Below are 23,857 nucleotides of genomic sequence, written 5' to 3' on the forward strand. Positions count from 1 at the left end.
ATAAAATGAAGGACTTACGAAAAAAACTGGCAAAAAAAAATTCCAAAAATTTTTTTTGTATCCTCTCAGAGTAGCTAATCTTGCAAGTGCACAGCAAATCATTGTCTTCAAGACAATACTGTTTGATTAACAAACTATTATCATCATGTTCGAAATCTTTCTCATATTTAATTCACTAGAGAATTAACACATTCTGAAAATAGCTAATTTGTACATAGTGGTTCTACAGAAACTCTTCCTCGGGACGATGAAATGATACCAGGCATTTCTGTGTTTGAAATTTCTGTTTGATGCGTCAGAAGTGTTTAAGTGCCAGCTCTGCTAATTCAAACAAAGCTCTGAAAAGCTTTTCAGCCAGCTCATCCTATCTATTCAGTCCATCTGCCTAATCCTTTTTATTTGACCCTAAGCCTATCCATGGTTTCTGCACAGCATGTGCAGAACAGGGCTGAGGCAGAGAGAAAGCCTTGGCCAAGTCTCACTCCCCAGACTTCACACTCCATCACCTTTCTGTGCGCAGCACTATGTATGCATGGACAGAGTCCAGTGTCCTGTGGACCAGTCTAGCGTCAAAAATCCTAAGCTTGGCTCTTCTTGCAACAATATTTGGGATCTGACCAACAACTAGACTACAGACCATGAATGTATTACTGCCATGAGAATCACAGGGCCTGGCACCCAGGCAAGGCTATTTTCTAGCTTTTCAACAGCTTTTTCTGTGGATCTGTGGACTCTTATTAGGGGACACTAGTGTGTCAGCTCAAGCCTGTGAACATGCTGATGTGTCCCCACCAATGTTGGGGGGGTTGGAACTAGATGAACTTTAAGGTCCCTTCCAACTCAAACCGTTCTATGATTCTATGCTTCGTGATAATGATTCAGTGTTTTTGGGCCACAGAGCTCCCTCTGAGCATGTTCCTCGTGACCCATTGCCTGCACACAGGGCGTGACCAGGCTACATGGCCAGTGCTGCCTCAGTGTACACTGACCCAAGGGACATCAACATGAAACATGGCCAACAGCAGTGCTGCCACTGTGCTGTCCCTGCAGCATAAGGCTGGTTGGCTGGAGGGTGTCTGCAGCCCATACTGGCAAAAGAGCCCAAATCTCCAGACTTTGTGAAGATTTTGTCTGAATGGTGAGTGAGAGACCCAGACCTAGGAGGTGGGAGCAGAGGGCATCCCTTGCCACATTTTCAGTCTGCCCCTACAGGTTGATGGCCAGTGCTCCTGCCAAAGTGGGGAGATCTAACTTTGAGGACCTGCTTTGAGGAACATGGGCTCTCCTGTGTCACTAGTGAGTAACTGTCATGGCTAACCCACCACAGTAACACTTGGACAAACACCAAAATCTTAGGTGTCTGTAAGAGTATCTCACAGAATGATGTGAAAGCACAGTGGTTCTACAAATGTTCACAAGTAAAAGGGTTGATGACAGATTGCAGATAATTTCCTACCAGGAATCTAACTTAATTACTGATTTATTTAAACTGTCCCAGAGCTGTTCATTGTGGCAGGATGGGGTAAATCATAGAATCATAGAATGGGTTGGGTTGGAAGGGCCCTTAAAAACCATCGAGTTCCAACCCCCCTGCCATGGGCAGGGACACCCTCTACTAGCCCAGGCTGCTCAAAGCCTCATCCAGCCTGGCCTTGAACACCTCCAGGGATGAGGCATCCACAGCTTCCCTGGGCAACCTGTTCCAGTGTCTCACCACTCTCACAGGAAGGTTTCTTTCTAATATCTAATAAAAATCTGCTCCCTTTCAGCTTAAAACCATTACCCCTCATCCATCACCTGATAGAGGACTTGAGGCATCAGACTAGGGCAGGGGCTAGAGAGACCGTGTTCCCAAAACAAAGAGAGGAGGTGAGAAGATTGGCAGATGAAGGAACTGTCTTATCAAAGCACCTTAGAGGAGAGAGAAGAAGAAAAAACAAACTGTAAAAGCAGAAAAAAAAAAAAAAGGCAGTGAGATGCAAAGTTGTGCTTGGAAGCATCCCATGCCCATTAAGAGATGCTTTCCCATTCACCTGAGTTTGCAGCTGACTGCTGTCCTCCCTGCTGAGCTGCTCCTCCGCACTAACCAACACACATAATTTTCTTTGCATACAGTGCTGGTTTACAGCAGGGACTCAGAGCCAGCATTAGCGTGGCCGTAACACCCACATTTAATTGAGGTGTGATTACACACTACAGACTCAATCAAGCAAAACATCTAGTGATTGGGACAACATGCAAACATAACCTGGAACAATCGATCATAATAAGCCAAATCCTGTTCTACTTCTAACAAAGAAATATTAAATAATGTTGTATAAAATGATGGAAGATCCTCCATTCATGTGAGGACTCCTTTTGTCTGAGTGTGAGCTTTAGCACTGTGGTGTCCTCTGGCCAGCACAAGATGCTTGAAAAGAAATCGCAGAGAAATCTCATTATTAAGGACATCTCTCTAGAAAGGACTGTCGTTACTCCTCAGCTGGCAGACACTGATTTAAATTTGAAGCATTAAGTTTTAGCTGCTTTCTAAAATCTTTTCCCAGCATTAACTCTCTGAACATTTATGCTGTCCAATTGAATTTCAAATCCATCTGTGACAAATATTCCTAGAACTGCCGCCTGAAATATCTTATCTCTCTGCAATGTGGTTATTAGTAATACAAACTCTTCATGATCCATGTCATGTTTGCCTTACTCTGGTTATCTGATACCTAATTTTCATCTACCAGGGACAAGTCTTTATAACTTTGTAACTGTATCTCTTTTGTTTGCCAGCATAAGTGACTGTGATGACCAAAATACATGTCTAGGTTGCAAATGTGAAACTCTCATTGCACTCCAGCTCTAAATCACTAAAAATTTCTGTTTCAAAACATAGTGAGATTCACAGGCACTAAAGGCACAGGTGCCACCATCCGTCCTACAAAGTCATTCTCAGTGAATATTTTCCTTCCAGACGTCTATCTGACACAGGCTGCAGGTCAAGCCTTCAGTTGCAAATTCTCCTTTATTTCTACTGGATGTGACAATCCTCCTCTTGTGTTTAAGCTGAACGAGGCTAATAGAACTCATTTTACTTTGAACTGTTGATCCAGAGTTCCCTGAGCTGCTGAATTAGAGATTTTAATCCAGTTCAGATTACCTTTATACACCCATGAAGACCTCTTATTAAATACTTATTTGTTATTCCAGATTAACAGCAATCTTAAACCAACGTGCTTATTAGCTATGCTTCATTTGCCACTAATCTTAATGTGGCAGGTAATAATGACGTTTGAATTTTTATTTTTCCTGTACAGAGTGCAATCAGATGTCAAGTAGTTTTCCTGTATCTGCATGCTAAATGGAGAAGAACAGAAGTTAAGAGACCAAAGAAATAAAAAAAGGAAAGTCCTTGAGTATTAATTTCCTTACCTTCATTCAGTTCCAACATCTAAAGGTCATCTCTCATTTTAAGCACACCGTGATACACCAGGTCTAAAGAAATATTCCGTGTTAATATGAAAATATGTCTGTTACTATCACGTGCTTCATTATGTTGCTACAACTACATTTTAAGATCAGATTTATTGTATGCAAATTTAAGCAATCATATAATAAAAATACATCCCATTTGCTACATTCCCACAGAGCACTAATAGCACAGTTTTATCCAAGTACACGTGAAACCAAGATGTAGAAGAGTTGATATCAACTTACCTGATTTCTCTGGACAAAGATGATTATCTTCAGAGCCAGTATAAGACTGGACGTTATCACCAGGTCTTAATAAGCACTTTGTGAATGACTTTGAGTAGACAGGCTTGATGATCTTGCTTCAAAATCCTGTGAAAATTGTTTCCCTAATCCCAGAAGGACTGACCAGAGGTAACACAATCATAAGCACACAAAGTGCCCGTTGGCTCCCGGATGGAAAGGCTCTGTGTCAGGGCAGGTGAGGAATGGAATCTCCTTTTGGCACTAAGGACTGTAACTGCGGAGCAGGAAGGAATTTTTTCCTTTTTAAAGGGACAGCTCATCTTACTGAAATTAGGCCAATAGCACTTTTGAAGGCCAGACATAGGCCAGGTTAAGCCCCTTCCGTAAAGTTTTAGCTAACCTTGGGGAAGAGATTTAAACAAGGGGTATTGTCAAGAGAATGGAGAAGAAACGTGAAATGTCTCTTCAATGTCAAAAATCAAAAGGAGCAAAATGACAGGTAAAACAGAAAATTGCCTGGCATTGTGGTTAAGTGGTGAGGAAGGAAGAGGTCTGGTCACAACAATGACATGAGGCGATTTTGGTGGTGATGGGTGATGTTTAGTATTACCCAAGAGACGATCACAACTGGAAGCAGTGGGTGAAATTCTGCTCCCGTAAATACTCCCGTGGACTGCAAGTGATTCCTCTGAAACCAGTGAGTTTAGATGCAGTGCTGTTAAAAGCAGATAATAATCTATTCAGTAGTTTTATCATAAGCCACTGAACACCTCAACGTGTGAATTAATTCAAAGCCTTATAGCAATTAGAGAGAATCAATCTAAAAGGATTCACAGTCAGTGCATGGAATAAAAAGTACTTTAAGGATCTGCACAAAACCTCAACAGAGAAATATTCTAACCCCTGTTATAAAGGGAGAGGATAAAGAGGAGGCAGCAGACAAGAGCACAGGATGGCTGCATGCAAACTGCTGGGAATGGTCCCCAGCCTCTCCCCAGTTTCCGAAGCCAGTTTGGGAAACATTGGAGCCGCTGGTCAGGAACGCTCTGGGATTGTCCTTTCAATGTCATGGTCCTACCAATACCGTGGACATTTTGGTTCCAGGGCTGCCCAGCACTACTTAATGTATTATTGTAGATATAGCCTGAGTAACTAGTGTGTCATCATGCTTGTTTTGTTGTCACTTGTCTCTGTTTACTTGTGTTGTCCCCATCCTGCCTTGCCATCAATTAAGGCGAAGCAAGCTGTGGTGTTACCCAAAGAAGGAAGAAACCTACTGCAATGGCTAAAACACTGCAGCCTGCCAGCATGTTAGCTACCAGAAAGTGATTTTTCTGGTTTCAGATTTCAGTCATGTTTTGGGGAGTCCTGACTCCCCACAGAAAAGATATTTGTGGGACCATACTATGCGCGTAGCAGGCTGTGTCTCTGCCCTGCAATCCCGCCTTCACCAAGAGCTTCAGAAGGTGAAGGCAACTGCAGCCACATTTAATGGAGTTATAGCTGGTAAATATGTTGCTCAGGCATGTGCATGCACAATCTTCCCTTTGTTTTCTTTCACTCTGCCCTTCATGAAAAAGCATTATCCAGTGGGGTATCATTTAATCTAAAATGATCTGCTTCTGTATGGAAGTTACTGGTGTGACAAAAGGAAAACTTTCATGACTCGTGACTAAATGCTGCAGCTTGAGGAATATGGAAACACCTTTTCTTTGACAAGACTTTTACTGATTTAATCACCAGTTGCTCAATATCTCATCGAGAAGGCTGGGATGAAAGTCTTCTCTGTAACAGCCGACAAAAACAGGTATGGCAAAAAAATGTGTGTGCTGGGCTCAATTCCAACCGTTTGAAGTTTGGCTATGAGGATAATTTGACTTTCAGCAGGTTTTACCTCATGCTGTGTTTCACCCTGGGACTCTGTAATTTTAACTTTCCTCAGCTGCAGGGTGATGCTCAGGTGACTGGGGTGGGGGCTACTGTTCAGCCCAACTTTGACTCCCGGGGACAATGCTGTGCTCTCACTCAGAGCATCACTCTGAGCACGTAGCTTTCTCAGGAGTATAGTCTTTACATGCCTCCTTTTTCCAGCGTCTCTTTGTGTGACAGCACCGTGTCCATAACTAGCATCCCAAAATCCAGAAGAAGAAAAGACACTTTTAATGTTTTCTTAGTGAGACACTATGGACATATAATTCATACAAATTGCTGACTAAATGCATTTATTTGCTGAAAGCAAAGGGTAAGTCCCTGCAAATGTGATTTGAATAAACCCACATTCAAGCCAAATGCCTGTGATTTATCTGTGAGGGAGATGACGGCATGGCATGAAGTTCTGGTAAGAAGGGAGGAAACAGAGTCTGAATGCTGGTGCTTTATCTCTCTGTGGGCTGAGAACACAGGGTGGGAGTGACGCACTACTTCCTTGCGGGTTTTTTCTTAGACATTTTAAACACACACTTCTATGCAGCAGCTGCAATATGCAAGGCTCCAGCCACGTGTTCTTGTGACCTGAGCCACAGACAGCAACCAGCATCCATTCTCTCCCACCCGCCTTGTCCCAGTCTGCCAGTGTCCTCGGAGATGTCTTCAGGTATGACTACATGCCACCCTGCCTGGGGCATAAACCATCTCCACCCTCAAAGATGAGCTGCAGCACACGGAATACTGGAGTACCTGAAGCACCTTGTAAACCTGCCTATCTCATGCACCTCAGTGGGAAAACACAGATCCCACTGTACCTCTCACTCATCAGGTGTTAACATGCAATAGAGAATGAAGAACTGCTTTTAGAAAAAGAACAAACAAGAAAACTTAATCCAAGATTGATCCAGAGGATGGACGTTTTGTCTTTAGTTACACTTTATTATGCTACAGTAAATGTGTCCATGAAAGCACCTTTGAGTAATTCTAAACTTTGTTTAGAAAAGTATCAAATGTGTAAATTACATTTTTTTTCTGAAAAAGCCTGATTATAATTCAGCCGTTCTCCCCTAGTCCTCTGCCATTACAAGCTTACAAGCTATTTATTTTATTTTCTTAAGAAATGTACTAGCTCTATAAAGTTTCTTTTCATCTGAATTTTCATTTCAGATGCTAGCAATATTCTCCTATCATATTTTATTTATTTTTGCACAAATTTCATTAAGGACAATTCTCTAAATGTAGTAATGTTTCTTTTTTACTCTTCTTTTAGAAGAATAAAACAAATTTAATCTCTTAAAGTGACAATTATATAAATATGAACATTTATTTATTCCTGTTCAAAAAACTTCTTTCCCATTTCAGGGAATTTATTTAGAATTGCAAATGAAACCTGTTATTTATAACATTTTCTAACATTTCTAAATTTTATAACATTTAATGAGTGTTTCTTATTAATATTTTGCTAAGATTGGTACTAATGCCACAAACCCTCCTGAAAAGAATGAGTACCAAACTCTCCAACCATTCAGTTTGACTGTTTCCAGTAAGAATGTTTTGTATATTTATATATCTAAAGTAACCAACACTTTTCTTTAAAGTGTCTGACATTGTAAAACTTTTGTGAATTCAAGCACATACTTAAGGAAGGGAGGAGAAGGAGAGAGACAGGAAAAAAAGGAGACATGGAATTTGTGAAAATATGTGGTGACAATGGGCGTGAAGCTGTCACAGCTGATGTGGAAAAGGACTATGAGTTGCTTTTGCCATACTCCTTGTCAGAAACTCACCTCAGATTGAAAATTAAAAAGATGATGCTTCTCAGAAACACTTGTTTTTCTGCCACCAGAGCTTTGGTTTACTTGTTTAAGCAGGCCAAGGTTTCTGCAACAGGGACACCCAGAATTTCATCAGGTTAAAATTGTCATTGCTTTCCCCATGGAAGATGCATCAGTGCATAAGAACTCAGCATCTGGGAGCTGCTCCATTCCTCAGCAACGTTGTTGGCATGTCGTGACACTAAAAATCAAAGCAGAGGCAGATGATCTGCCTGGCTTGGTGGGGCAAAACATATTTACTGACATATACTCACTGGGCAGTCTTGAAGAGAACAGAGCCATTGCAATCACCTCTCTGCAGAGCTGTGCCAACAAACCTTCATCCATAGTGTAAATGTTTCTCCAGAAAAGCACAATTGCTGTCACAGTGACTGCACAGCTCTGTTTTCTGGTCTATAAAGCAAAATGGGAACTGCAGGGAATATACTGAATCTCAACCAGTTCATCTCTGGTGCACTGCTGATGGTTTTGCTCTCCACTTTGCATGCTGTACACATACTATGAGATTTTTACAGACCCTTGCAGTGCTCCTTTGGGGCTTCCAAAGAGGATAGTTAGTGATCAAGCACTCTGCATTTGTAAATCTAGAGACTCATAAGGCTTTGAATAGATACAGGGAAGTTGCAGCAGTCCAGAACTTACTTAGAAAATATTTAATGATTTACCTAGTGTTCTTTTTTCTCACACAGTATGTGTCAGACACATAACTGGTCCCATCAGACTATCCAAAATCTTCATAGCACATCTTACATCTTTTTTTCATGATCCCTGGTCTATATCCTGCTGACCATCTGCATCTGACACAAGGAAGCAGGAGAGAAGCTGTGGTGCTGTCCCAAGCCCACTGGGCTGCCAGCCATCAGGACCATATGCCTGAAAACATCATCTTAGAGGGGAATTTCCTCAAAGGCAGTCTAGCTCTCCTGCTGCTCTGTTGCCATGGGACCTGGCTTTCCTGATTCCTTCGCTGTGATCCAAGATGATGCTCCATGTTCATCAAGGGACCATTTTATCTGAGCTAGTTTTCAAGACCCTGCAAAGTCTTGAAAATTGAAGCTTCCGTATATGCATCCTAAGAAGAAAGGGAAAGCTACACTGAGAAGGTTCCACTCCTGACACTGATGCTTGTGCCATACTCAAAGCATCGATATTTACCCTTTCTAAACCATTCCGTCTTGGTCTTACTCTGCTCAGGGAGAGGACAATTGTATACGACCTCAGTAGTCACGTGTAGTTGTAAGCAGATCCTGCAGGAGGGGAAAATTCCCTTGATATAAGCAGGGCTCTGCCTGCAGATCGAAATCACATCTTGTTCCCATTTTAGAATCCATTCCTAAAATGATCAGATGCAGCGCCTTAGTGAAATCCAGTGATTTGGCATGCTTATGTACTTGGGTGACAGCCAAGGGGAAATTTTAATGCCATATTATTTCAATTGAGGTGAGCAAAAACTGAGTGGTTCACCTATTGTGTCTGTGAAATATTCATTTAAATGTCATTGCTGGGGCTGTCTGCTTTTCTTTGCAAAAGAATTCTGCTGTGCAGTTGCTGTTCAGTTCAAACTGGGACGTTCACTGCTAAGTCAGTGATGATAATGCGTGGTAATACTGTCTACAAAAGGATGTGAATACATTTGAAGTACCTTTGTGTTTGCCTTGAAAGAAATGCAGGAAAAAAAATAAAATGTTAGTGTTGTACATAGAGCTGCGTGGAAAACTTTAAATTGATCCATTAAGAAAACCCAACAAAAAACAAAAAACAAAACCACCACAACTGGATGTTGTAGCACTACAGGATTTTTTAAATTATTGCCAGTTTACGGGGATATAGAACTGGGATAAGAAACTGGAATAACAGGTGAATAATTTTTCACCTACCATAAAAATTTAAGCAATCTTTTTTTTAGGTTGCATTTCAGGTGTTGAGCAGAGCTGGTCCCTTGGTGACAATCATGATGTTGAAGCCACAGGGAATGCCTTAGAAATATCTCACTGGGTCCAGCTGTATTTTTGAGAAGAGGTGATGTTTCACATGCTTGCTTCCCATCTCATTCAGGACAATTACCCTTCAGCCTTCTCTCTGAAATTATAGTATGGGATCAATCTCATCTCCTTTAGCTATCTGAAAGATATACTTTTGTCCAAGCTGGTCATCTTCAACTTTATAGTTAAGAAAGATGCCACTTAGAGCCAGGTGATGCCACCTGAGAGAGGCAGTCGGGATCGTTTGATACAGGACTGACTGGACCAGTCTCTGAAATGTGCCAATTTTCCTCCACTGATTGCAAAAGGGGTCTAAGAAAAACAGAAACTGGTATCTCTGATTTCATTGAACCATTGCAGGACTGTTGTAACTGAGAGAAATGAAACCCACTATGCCTGATGTATTTCTGATACTGATGTGTATAAGATCCCAGTTCCCTGTCATCCCTTCAGTAGCATTTTCATGGAATATTTCCAGCAGAGACAAGTCCAGACAGGCTGTACAATATCCCTCTCCTTCCAGTTTTCCTGCAATACTGTAAGCCAAGCAATGTTAGCTGTGCACATGTGCACGCACACTACATCCGTCACCCAAGGAAACGTGGCAACTTCACTTCCAAATCGAGAGCTCAGAGCAAATAAAGTACATGCTGGATATACGTATATTTTAATGCTATTAAAATGTTATCTCTAACTGAAACTACAAACAGAATGAGTTGGAGCAAATGTTTGGGATTAATTTTCCTCAGCAATAGCCTTCTATTTGTGTAAGAGTGCAAGACATTTTAAATAGTTCATACTGTCCCACAGTGTTGCTGGGAGGTAAGTGGGGACCCTCCTGATGGTTTTACACATCAGGCAGACAGACAGACAGACAGCTGAAGATGTGAGGCCAAGACCACACCGAAACACAGCAACAGAACCAGGGAAAGAATTTAGGAAACCACACTCCCAACCTAACCCTGTAGCCAGCTGTTAAATTCCCTGCAGAGGATATTCAGAGCAGCTTTGTGCCATTACTATGTTCTCTGCATATTCTGCGTCCAATTTCCTCAAATTTTAGCACATTAATGTCTCTAATTTGAATGTATTTTTCCCCAGTTTTCATTTTCCCAAACCCATATGAACAAAGCCATATAAGTTACATGGCTACTAAATCCAAACAGGTCACAAATAATGGGACCTACTGTGTGTTATATTATAACAGGAGTAGCTGTGGAAGCCAGATAAAGCCTACTTGTAGCTTTGGTTCAGTCCTGCATAGATGAAATAAAAAGGATAAAGGATCTTTGGCAACATCTTGTCTGGGGGGACATTTGACACTGTGTTCCTTGAATATGTGTGAAGGTATCACGATTTCAGTGAAAAGAAATTACTCCACATCATAATTGAAATTTCTATTTATTAATAAGTGGTGCAGTTTTTAAAGACAGAACATAAAAAAATCAGTTAAGAAGTATTGTTTGCATAATATATTGAAATAAACATATTAAAGTTGTTCAAATATTGGACAGTGCCAGAATATAAATTACACATACAGTTTAAAAATTACAATAAATAATATTATAAAGAGCACTAAAGGCCACTTGTATAAAAGTTTTGTTCCCTTGTCAGCCAGAATCGGAAAAGCATCTTTGTAGCATGGAGAAAATTTCAGTGAGCAAGGCACAAATACTAGTAATAATAAGATGCCATAACTAGAAAACAAAATGCAGTTGGCTATGTAACCTTCAGTCTCAGCGTATTCTATAGGATGGAAATAGGATCCCACTTCCAGTGTTTTGCTTCACTTGACTTTAGAGGGAAGCTACTAAAAGCTGAATTGGGAAGGATCATCAAATCTTACAGCCTAAATAATCAGAAGCAATAGTGACACCCAGCATCTCCATTCCCACAGTGCCCAGCTAAAAAACACCTGAAAATGGGCCCCTTTCCCTCTCCACCTCTGAAAATGGTCTTCAAAAGTGAACACCCCCATTCACCTGGGCTTCTGAAAAAGTGATCTCACACCAAATTTGTGAGGTGCTGTAGAAAATTTAGGTTTGCAACTGTTAGGCACCTAAAGCTTAGTGGAGGGGGCTGTGGAGTGCAAGGAACCAAGATCCAGCTCTTTCTCATGTGCTTGACGTGAAGCAGGACAAATTCAGTTCTTACATAAACAGATGTAACACTGCTGCAACAACTGGGCTCCCAGCAGGGCTGAATCTGCTCCTTAATCTCCATTTTCTGATTACTTTAGGCTGTGATCCTGGACCACGGTGCTCGTCTGAAGGCCACATGGCAGCAGCCCCGCCACACATGGGTTCAGGTGGGAATTAGTTTGTGGTGCTGCTGGGCCACAATTTGAAGCAGAAAAATTTAAAACTATTTCCACTCTGAACCATAACAATGCAGCAAAGTTACAGATAAGAACAGAGCATATATAGCCAAAGTAGGTTTAGGGACTTTTCGATCATTCTCTCCACGTGCTGAATTCCCTTTTATTTTGACAGGAGCCAGACTGATTAATTCAGTGCAGGGAAAAGCCAAGGCAAGGACAATAGTCATTACCTGACTAGATTTATTTTAAAGGACTAACTCCTTAAATGGAGCATACACCACATTTTCTGTACCTGCATACTTAAGCTAAACATTCACTTCTGCCTTAGTGAAATAGTCTCGGTTTGAATCTAAAGTGAGGAAGCTTGACTGATAATGCTGCTGCAAAGAGAGGTACACAATGTAAACACAGAATCACCTTTTCTAAAACTTCCAGGTGTGTGTTATTTTTTAGTGACTGAAAAATCAGTGGAAAAACATAGCTAAGAAAAAGTCTCTAGATCAGTGCTCTCCTTCACAAGGAAATTCATAAAGGCAGGCTAGGACCCAATCTTGCTCCCAGCTCCCATCTGTTTGAGAAGGTTTCTTAATGACTTCAAGGAGAGGAGAGGAAAGTCCCAGACTTTCTGCTTATGAAAAACATCCCAAGTCCTGAAATGAATCCTTGGTCACTTGTAGGGGTTAAGAGTCAGCAAAGAGTGGATTTCAATGATTAGCTCTCTTTAATGTTAACTATATGAAAAAAAAGTGTCGGTGTCAGTCTAGACGCCAGGAAGATCTGACCCAAACAAAACTGATAGCTGTTAAACTGAAATGTCAAACACAAAGGGCAGAAGGGACAAATCTGATCCATTCCTAGTATGAAGAGTACTATTGACCCAGATGCCTCTCAAATGAAACTGTGAATAATTGATTCCTCTTATGTGGTGAACCTACACTGCCACGGCCAATAATCACAGATACTTCATTTTGTTTTGTCCACTATCTATGGCAGAAACATAAACTGCAGTTCCAAGATTGACACACTTCCCAGACTCAACCCGAACTGTAGTCTGATGAAGCTTGTGTGCACATCTGAGATCAGGGATGGTCTCCAGATCTCACCTTTCTGGTGACACCTTGACATGTTACCTGCTGTCAGCACAGACAGCAGAACTGATGAACACTCTGTTTTTAATCCAGATGATGTAGGAGGCAGAGAGCTGCTACGCACATCACCCTTCTGAACAGAGCAGTGACTGGTTCTGGTGCAAGTAAGTGTGCTAGAAAAAATAAGTATCAAAATAAGTTAATGAGACTTTCCTTGAAGCTTCTTCTTAGGTCTCTTCCAGAAGATCCACAGATGCCCACTGCAGAGGGTCTTACTGAGCTTACCACTGGTGCCTTTTAAGAAGAGGCAGACCTTATCTGGCCAGTTAGCACATCATTAAATATTTTACAATGTGGCTACAAATACCTGACCTGGTGTTTTTAAGCTGCATATAGTAAATCGGTGCTTACAGCCCATGGAAAATGCTCCCTTGAAGGCAGTTCAGCTGCTAAGTGTACACAGTGCAGGGCAGCCCAGATCCCACCTTCTCTGGGGCTGTACTCTGTGTGCAGGTGAAAATTCAACAAAGTTTCTGTCCTTGCTTGGATTTTCTCTTGGAATGAGCATAACTTCATAATGAGGTGATTTATGGATTTTGAGCCAGGTTTAATACCAAGAAAAGAGTCCCTTTGTATGACCTGGCATGGGAGGGATTAGAAACCTGAACTGAAGAATTTGAGGGGGAACTGGGCAGGGAACTGCATGGCACAGCCACTGTCAAAGACATTCACAAAATTATTTCTCAGATTGCACTTGGTTTCTGGCTGCCTTAATTTTTGATTGCTCAGATCTAGAAAGCATTTTAAGAAGGACCAAACGCAAATGAAATTGGTAAGAAGCCAGGCACTTGACATATAAGAAAAGTGAAGTGTACTTGTCTAGCATATACTTACACCAATTTCAGAAGTCTAGCAATGTTAAAATCAGTTTTCATTCTTTTTCATTCATCACATGAATGTTAGAACTTATGAGTTGCCACAGATGTATTAATATATCAGAAAGCCTGCAGCAGGTGCAACGCAGGTATTTCCAAGAATTCCTGATGGCTAAAGAATTCTTCTCAATATGCCAAATTATAATGAATTACACTTTTGTCAGCTACTGTTTTCTCTTCAAATTTAGCCATGAAACTGCACTAAATACAGATTATATTTCAGGTCAATGGCTATTTTCTCAATTAAGTAATTGCTAAAATTGTGCCTCATGTCATCATAGTTGCTGCCCTCAGAACAACTCTGTGGACTCAGCCCAGTCTTCAAAGGCTGTAACTGGTCTGCATTATTTACTTGAGTAACTACAGCAATTTGTTCTCCCTGAAGAGCTGTCCCTGAGGGACGTATCATGATTTAGCTGAAGAAGCAATTGAAGTAAGAAGATCCTGATCCTTTAGCTGTCTCTTTAAATAGAGAACAAACAATGAAGATGAAGGCAATGCCTCTGTCTGGAAGAGAATAGAAGCTCCCTGGACGGAATGACTGTTACGAGATGTCAACCATACTGTGGAGTCAAACATGAAGTTTACTACAGTGGGCAAAACCCAACAAGGTATCTTCCATTGAAGTGCACTTTATCCAGGCTTGTGCAACACCCAGTAACACGTGGGAAGCCCAGTAAAGTGTCTCTCTTTCTTGTGCTCCAACTGGATTTGCCAACACCACTCAGTTGTGCAGCTGCAGTGTAACACAAGCAGTCACTACACAAAGTCCACTTTCTAACATCTTACATGGGCCAAATCCTTGTGTCTTTGTTGGTCAGTGCTCTTAGCCAAGGATTAATCTCATCCTAAAGCTGATGTGTGCTTTGCGATGTGCTCACCAGCTGTACCGATTAGTTTTCTACCAGCTGTAAAGAGTACATAGCCATTGAACTTGACATCAAACAGACACTCTTAAAAAAATGACGTCAGATGATCCTATCCTGCATATTTGCACAGGCTAGTTTCACTAGCTGTATAAATACTACATTCCCACTGTTGTGGTGAGATCTTTGATTCATTTCTGCCCTGTTCCCAGTGGGTTGGGTTGTTTTCCTGCTCTCACTCAACATATTTCTAATTCCCATGAAAAAATATTTGGCTGAGGCCTAGGAAGCATACTTATCCCTCTGTTCCTCAGGGACAGGGGGGAAAAAATTATTTATTTATTTATGATCTTAAATATTCCTGGATTTGAAGCAGTCCACTTTCCAAGAGGAACGGTAAAGAGACAAACAGATCCTGGCAACAACCCACACTGTGGAACTCCAGGGAACAGAACAGCAATACTCTGCACATCTGAGGAGCTCAAAGCACTTGGCAAATATTAGCGAATTGAGTCTTACAATCTGTGTATACATACGGAAGTATAACTCCCAAGTAACAAATTGTGAAACTGAGGCACAGTTACATTATGGAGCTTCCTTAGCAGCACATAAGTCAGTAAAAGAATAGAGTGTATAAAAAAACTACACTGAACAACCTTATTTTTTGGAACAGAAGAAAACTGGCCTCACAATTAGCAAAGAGGCTTAGCAAAAGATTTTCTACAAAATATCATTGTAGTCATGCTTTGAGCAATTTTATAACCACCAGTGAAGATTTTCAAAGCATTTTGAGGGATTTATATCTACATTTTACAATAAATAAATAGAGTCATAGAATCATTGAATCATAGAATGGTTAGGGTTGGAAAGGACCTGAAAGATCATCTGGGTCCAGCCCCCCTGCCATGGGCAGGGACACCTTCCACTAGCCCAGGTTGCTCAAAGTTTCATCCAGCCTGGCCTTGAACACCTCCAGGGATGGGGCATCCACAAATACCTATGATCAATCCCAGGAGATGGCTTTGGTAATTTTAAATTCTATTCAAATTTTCATTTTGACATTGTATTTCATAGGTAGTTGTATGAGTGATAACATCACAAAAACATTTCAGTAAGGTCATTTACTTTGACTCAGCTTTTTCCCTGCTTTGAATATTATATGTTCTTGGCTAGGTTGGTTAGAGATTGATTTACTAATATTGGAAAATGGATTCAGACGTTGTGTTTCTACAAAGGGATACTATACTGCTCCTGAAAATATTTCTACTTTGCTGCTCTGTTTACAAAATGTAGCAAGGACCACCATATCTTGCCTGTTCTCAATTCACCATTGTTGTATTGAAGAGTGGCAGATAGATATGCATCTTGGAAGAAATCAGCTGTACCATTTATATAGGGTAAAGTCATGCAAACCATGCTCAAAACTAAGCTCCTTAGTTTTGGTAGCATGAAAAAAACTGCATTAGTAAATTGTATGAAATGGTGCAGAATGACTACCACTAATACCACATGCATCTTATGCAGCCATTGGTGTTTTGACCTAGTAAGCTTTGGGTGTAGAGTAAGTGAGATATACAAAGTATGCTTACATTACATGGAGAAGTCAACCAGTGACTGCCCCCACACGCACTTTTAAACTGGCTTATTTGAAGGGGTCCATATTGAATCTGAAATCCCATCTCCTGTAGAAGACAAAGGCATGGAGCCACTTGGTGTAAAAGGGTCGGTGTCTGTGTCCGTTTCCCCCTCTGCTAGGTAGCGTTTCTCTCTCATCCATGCTGATCCCCCGTTGGGGCCAAATGGGAAGTCGTCTCTGTCTTGGGAGATACTGAAGCCACTTGGGGAGCGCTCTAGTTCCTCATGGTTGACGGAGAGAAGGGATAATGGAGTATCACTGTCTCTTGTAAAGCTCCTTCTCTGCCTTGGAGACACCTTATCTGAATAAGGGCTTTGTAGGTCTCCTTGAGAGTGGCAGCTGACCTGGGAGTCCATTAATGTAAATATAGGCAAAACTGTTGGTCTTTCTGCATACGAAGTTGTGGAAGGTGTGGCTTGCAGTTTGCCAGAGTTTTGCCCACCTATTGATAAAGGTTGTGAATGAGTCATATGACCATGTGCTGAGAAACCATAAGGACTGACTTTGTTGACTGGAACCTGCTGGAAATTGTAAGGAGTTTCAGGAGCACGCTGCTCAGTGTATTTATATATTATTGTTTTTAATTCAGAATATTTGTTTTCTTCTCTCTTCTCCTTTGCAGGAAAAGCAGCTTCTTTCAGTGGACTTATCTCAGCGACTTGTATTTGCAGCTGTTCCATATGATGCATATGCATATCAACAAGAAAATCCAGTTTCTTCCCCATGTCATTAACCTGAAAAATACCAATGTTATGATATTATCTCAAGTTCAATGAAAGAGTTAATCCTTCCATAAGTGGACTACCTCCAGCAATGGTGTGCCACCATCTTTATTGTCATCAAGATAATTAATTATAGGATAATCAGACTTTCCCTTGGAAGCTGGACTGCAGTGGATGCCTTCTTATCCTCTAATTTCCTCAGATTAAGAAGACATGTCCCTACAAACTGTGCCAAAAAAAATTCTTAGTGTTGCTGGATATTTGGCAGTACAGCATCTAACAGCAGTTCACAATATTATAATCAAAGTCTTGATACCATATGGTAAATAGCTATTACCAAAAACCAACAGATGGAATTACCTTTGCACACAGACCTATTCTCTAACTCTTAGTAGTCAAGGTTCGATATCAGGACTAATTCCCTTTCTCTTTTGATAGTATTTTATGCCTGAATATTTACATTCCATTAAAGGAATTGATGTCAATCAATGCCACTTGCCTCCACCTTAGTTATGTATTTAAAAATAAGAGTGACTTGACTTGCTAAACAATAGGTTAGGATGCACAAGGAGGGCCCAAAAACACCTCTGGAGGCAATCCTTTGGAGTGCCAGACCCTGCAAAAGAAGGTGGTGTTCATGGTAAAACATCAGACACAATGAATATGGAGTTTAAGGGAATGAAAAAGTCCCATCTAAACATCATGATTAGGGTCTTGCTGCCATATATAATGACATTCATTCAACAGGTTTCAAAATGCACGCTTCCCAGTTAATTAAATTCTTTCATAAAAACCAAATAACATAGTTTTATGATCATTAGTTCAAGATCTGTGTGAGTCTTGATCACCAACAGTACAAATCTGCCTGAGTCAGACAAAGACTCATACAGAATCTAGATCAGCTTTCTCATTTCTGTACAAGTGCCTCAGCCTCCATCATTGTAATGAAATTACATACCTGTCGTTCAACTTTAACAAATTTGCCCATCATACTTTGGTCTTCAGTATCTGCTGTAGATGCTTTGGCTACATATGGATCATTTCTACAAAGAATTAATAACTCTGTTAGTGTTCAACTTTTCTTTGCATCACAGTAAGTCATATCAGAAAACAGAATTACCATCTTGGTGGTATATTCATATAGCTCTTTGGAGCCCCATTTAAGAAAAAAAAATTGAATTTAGTTATTTATCATACAAACAGGAGCAAAAGACTGTTCTATGCAATTCCAAGGCACTTCCAAACAATGTGTCCTTGATTTTTAATTTAAGATTATTTTGGTTCAAAATTGAGATAAAGATTAAGAAAAACCAAGAGCAAACAAAAAGTTCAAAATGGAAGTGAAAACAATCTCAGACTCAGTGGAATAATTTCAGGTGTGTGAAAAATGTTGAGGTAGTCTAGACAGTGGGTCTACAGACAGCCATGTGTTTTTAAATCTAATTCTTCATAATTAGTGTTTTTGAAGATTGAATCTGAGCTTCAAGGCTGAGTGTTCTGGGTTGTTTGTTTGGTTTTGTTGGGTTTTTTTTTTGTTTTTTTTTTTTTTTTCTGAATTTCATTAAACCAAATAGTAAGAGGCAAAGACTGGAAATGCTCAAAAGAGAGTCTGGCCTGCAGATTTAAAGTAGATTCCAGAATAAATTTTCTTCTATGTGATTTTCTACTGCCCATTTGTCAGATGGACTAACTTCAGGAGATAAGAAGATGATATCTGCTTAACTAAAGAACTTTGATTTATAATTTTATAGGATCTAGGGTGATCATTATGAAGTTAAATCTTTACCAAAAGGATTCCAAACCAACCTCAAAGGAATCTATGTCTTGCCATAACCTATGTTCAAGTCTAGAAAAACAACTTCTAAGCACTTGTTCTTTAACAGGGCTTAGAACAAATACACCCTAAAACTTTTGGTTCAAGAGGTCCAGTTCGTCTTTTTTGACAAAATTAAAACTATAGCTGTCAATATATCTTACTAAAACAGAAACTATAACTAAAACATGTCAGATTTTGCACATTGGGTTACTGATGGTAAGGGCTCATTCAAATTTTGCAATCTGCTGTTTCCCAAATGATCATTGCCTTTTCCATATATGTAGGTCTCTGTCTTCATATTTACATGTTTTTGTATTTTTTATTGGGTGGGATAAACCATACAGAGCCAAGTTAATTTATTATCTGTAAGATTACTTTTGTTCTGAGCAACCATAACAGCTTTGCGGACAGATTGTTGATGGTCTTGTGTGGTTCTTCATGGGTATTTATTGACAGAGTGATAGTTGTAAATAACAGAAGAAATGTAATTTATTACTGAATTCTTGCTACCAGGAAGGCAGCAATACAATAACATGCTGTAACTTTCACACCCAGAAACCTGGTATTGCAATTTGTTTTCAGTAATTTTCACCAATCATTGCTTTAAAAGCAGCATCATTAAAACCCTGCGCTTGCCATTTGGTGGGGGGCTATAACAAAACTTTTCTTCACTTGAGGAAGATAACTGGTTTACCTTCAAACTACTGGTGATTTTTATTGAATTTTTAAGTGGATTTACTAACTGAATATTAGAAATTCAGCACATCAGCTATCAAATGTGTGTATTTTATATAAAAATAACATTTCCAAACTGTGGAGAAGCTGAGCTTGACAATTAAGAAGCCATTAAGTTTAGATTTCCATCATACATTTTTCTTAGGGAAGCTATTGTCTTTCTGGCTTAACATTTACACATGTGTATCTTGTAGCAACATATCATCTCAGTATCATTATTAAACAGTCTACTGTCTGGATGAATGAGGGGGCATGCTTATTGGTATGAATGAACTTTTTATATCTCTATATCTCTCTATATACTAGGCATAAAAAATTTACCTGGGAGACTGTTGTGAAGGGTAAGAGAAAACTCCTCCCTTTTGCAATTTCTTATGCTTGGGAGTAGATGGAGGTCCAGGTGTAAAAATCATATCTACTCTGAAAAAAAGAAAAGTGCAACTGCATAAGTCCATCTCTAAATGCTAACACATGATACTCCACAGCAACCAGTAGCAAATATTCAAAAAGGAAGCACATTTGGATTTGGTAATATATTGAGGGTCATGATATGTTTGTTCTGTGCTGGGTCCACAATCAATACATTTAATTGTATTTACCTGGTAATTTAATGGTAATTAAGTAATTATCTACCTTACTGTTTCCAAGCTTTGACACGTGAAACACATGAGTTCGTTTCCTTCAAAGGAACTAGATAGCGCGATTGTTAAAAAGCCTCCAGTAACAGCTGCTCCTCAAAATATCAGGAGAGACCCATCAGGTTTTGTGCTGGATAGTGAAACTCAGAATTTAGCAAAAGATGGCAATTCCTGACACTCTTAATAAACCAATGACTTTCTAGCAGTTATTGTGCCTAATTAACAGTATTTTATTTGTCTTTACTAATTATTCATTTAGTTTGAAAATGTAACTATAAATGGAGTTTCACAAGGAAGCCTTCTTGAGTTTTCATTTGGAACAAAACCAAAAGGATTGGTTGGAAGGCATCAATACACTTACTTACACACTTTTACTATATCAATATATTCTCTCATTTGGCATATCTAACTGCTCAGGTGCAGGCAAGCCTCTGTTCATTCAGCCCACACATCAAACTGGACAGATATCAGTCAGCACTAGTCGACAGAGCAGTTATCTGTATTATCAGACAATCCATGCAGGTACATTGCGTGGTTTCATGCTGTCCCAGAGAGTTTTGAAAATGGAACTCAAAAAAGCTCAAGGCAAACCTCACAAAGCTAGCTAGATATTTGCTAGGCACCCAAGCACTGCTGGGCCATCAATAAATGTCTCATCAAACTCCTGTGGCATCTTGCTGTTCATAGACACAACGAATAGGACTCACATCCCTGGTTTTGTCCGGTTGCAATCAGTGGAAATCTAGTCAACACAGTGAAAAAAACGCAGGGAGAGTAAGGGAGATTCAACTGATAAAATGAAGGCATCTGGTTTAAGCAGGGATTAATTGTGCCACAAAGGCCTTTAATCATGTTAACTAGGTCTATGTCAACTATAGGAGGAATTTAATCCGTCTTGCCAGGATTATGCTTTTTCTTCAAAGACCTCTAAAAAGGTCTTCCCTGTCTATGTGCAAAATGTCTGTTGAAATTTTGCAGTTCTTTATACTGGGGCATTTATGCTGGTGATTCTCTATACTGGGGCATGGCATTGCTGATCTGAACATTCAGGGCTGAGGCTGTGCTGTGATTCTTGTCCTGACTCACCTGGGATGTGTCTTCACCCCACAAAGCTCTGCCATAAACACTGCGTGAGATCAGCCTCATGTCAGGCACCTGTACTGCTGCTAGGACTCAAGTGACTATCTGAGAGGTGCTCTGCTGTCCAAAATCACACAGCACCTCATTCTGAGGTGAAGGAGGGATCTCCAGTAGAAGGCATGTAGACCCCACCACTGATGCAGATTTCTGACATGAGCTCTCCTTAATTTCCTGAGTTCAAAAAGATACTACTGCACTGAAACCTAAGCTCATGTGATGCAGAGCTCATTTTATAGAGTAACAATCATGTTGTGTGGTATACAATTAAAAAGAGCAGCTTTTCTAGAGCAATAACAGTGATGTAAGAACCAGACATTATATACTTGAAAATGAGATAGCTCAGTACTTGGAAAAGCACTTTGAAATAAGAAATTATGAAGTTCAGCAGAAGAATCAGAGCAGCCTTACAAACTCAAGGTAAGTCTAGATAAGGTCCAAATGTGCAGCAAGAGTTGCACTCGTTCAGCCCATTCTTGAAAGAAATCAAGAGTGGCACTTTGCTGTTCGAAGTGACTCGAGGGGGCTCAGGGAATGAGGGCAGTGCTGTGCTGAGACTGGAGTCATACAGCTACGTGCACACATACGCATGTACACTCAAACCCAGACAAACTTACTAGCTCAAGTTCTGACCTGAGCCCACGGCTCAGGATGCAAACAGCACAAATTTCTGTAGACGTGCCTCAAAAACATGTTGTGATGAACTGCTTCCGTGAGGAACCAACTGTGGGGGCAGACTGCACCTGAACAGTCACCAAGGCCTGAAATTCCATTTTTTTTCATATAGGTCAATTTACACCTGAGTGAAGGGGATGTAACACCCTCTGTGCTGATGTATTTTTGCACTTGTGTGAAATGTTTCACCAGGCACAGGTCAGCAGAGAATCCAGCCCAAAGAAAAGCTCTGTGTAGAGCAACTCTTGCTTTTACTTATCATCAGTAAAAAGAGGAGAAAGGGAGAAACTTGATCCTAATCAAAGAAGGCAACGGTCAAGAAAATTCACAGGATTTTTTTAGTCCAATTTCCTTGTTCTAAATATGAACCAGTTGCCTCTTCCACTGCAGTTACCCCTGCTAGCTGCTCACTTGCCTATACTCTTTGGGGAAAGGGCTTTCTTATTGACCACCTACGCTATGCAAAGACATAGCTTCTGGGTGGCCTTGTATGCAAGTAGGCCAACTATGCTTTTATTTTGCCAGCACAGCTATACATTTTCCCATTTACCAGAGGATTCTTACCTCGCCTGAAGATATTTTATTCTGGAAAGCATATCAAGATGTCCTGCTGAGTATTGCTCTATCACATCCTTTACGTCATAAGGCCTCAAAGTCTCCTTGAATTTTTTCTTATAGAGACGAAACTGTAGTATTCTGCATAATAAACAGAAAAATTACTAACTTCTTACTTAAATTCCATAATGATAATTTGCAATGTTATCAAATAATTGATAAATACTCTGGATGTTTGGAAAATGAGCATGTTATTTCAAAACAAGGCAATAAGACATAAGTAGAGAATGTCTAATATCATACTACATTTGTAAATACATAATAGTTGGCTTTTCATAATTAATAGGCCAAAATAAATTATACACACAAAATGTCTTTTTCATTACTATCATCATAACTAGAAATGGTTCAAAGCTATGAAATACATGGAATTTTGTTTTGAACAATACAAGTCACAGGAGAGTTTGAAACTGTGAAGCTGAAGCTGCTTTTTTTATGTTTCAGCCTGTTATAAAGATAATTTATAGTATATATAATGCTGAACCATTTTCAGCTTGGTTTTAATTTTGCACCTGGGAAAATTTTGGATAGGAAATGTTAATTAGATAGAAATGTGAAAGTTAAGAAGTCAGCAGCAGTTCAAATTATGGAGAAAAGAAAAAGTGTTAGAACCACCTGAAGTATCCTTGAAAAAAACAGCAGTATAACATTATTGTTGTCATTGTTGTAATAATAATAGTAATAATTATTATCATAAAACATCCTAGGAATTAATAACAGAATTCTTATAATAAGGGCACTTGAACACTGGCATTCTTCTTTTTTCATTCTTTTCTGTTTATACATTTGTTTACACTGTTATATATATTAAACAGACAAGAAACATATGTAAGAATGCAAACTATTTTATTTCTTGAATCTATTTTAGGCTTGAGGTCCGAGGGTTTGCCTTCTTAGTAGTGTATCCATATTCTTATTGGTCTGGATTGGGGAATTGCTGTCAACTGTCAAGATTCTGACCTGTTTTACATTCAAGGCTGGTGGGGTTTTTCTAACCCTTGTAACATCTGAAAGTATAAACTTTCATTTAGCAAAGATTCTATTATGACTTTTTAAGGGGTTTCAACTCTTTAACTCTGTTGCTTATAAATCTTTCAAGATTCAAAATTATAGCTATACCTATTATAGCCAAACTATATTTAATAACAGCAAAACTATACTTAAAAAGCATAAATGAAAAATAGGGATCACACTGATAGCAATTTCAATTTAAAATCTCCTTGATCATG

At 39.7% G+C, this 23,857-nt stretch overlaps 1 protein-coding gene across 1 annotated transcript in view; it reads right to left on the reverse strand.

Moving 5' to 3' along the window:
• Nucleotides 1–16,203: 16,203 nt before the first annotated feature.
• The window catches only part of KCNQ3 (potassium voltage-gated channel, KQT-like subfamily, member 3), a gene marked incomplete at its 5' end in the record, with an annotated part of 32,188 nt that continues 24,534 nt past the window's right edge, over nt 16,204–23,857 (reverse strand). Inside the window, 4 exons of the mRNA XM_010084918.1 lie at nt 16,204–17,024; nt 17,971–18,055; nt 19,885–19,983; nt 22,578–22,709. Coding sequence (XP_010083220.1) covers nt 16,287–17,024; nt 17,971–18,055; nt 19,885–19,983; nt 22,578–22,709 — 1,054 coding nt within the window. The remainder of the gene's footprint in view (nt 17,025–17,970; nt 18,056–19,884; nt 19,984–22,577; nt 22,710–23,857) is intronic.

Source organism: Pterocles gutturalis, unplaced genomic scaffold (genome assembly GCF_000699245.1).
Source record: "Pterocles gutturalis isolate BGI_N339 unplaced genomic scaffold, ASM69924v1 scaffold12150, whole genome shotgun sequence".
Lineage (NCBI taxonomy): Eukaryota > Metazoa > Chordata > Aves > Pterocliformes > Pteroclidae > Pterocles > Pterocles gutturalis.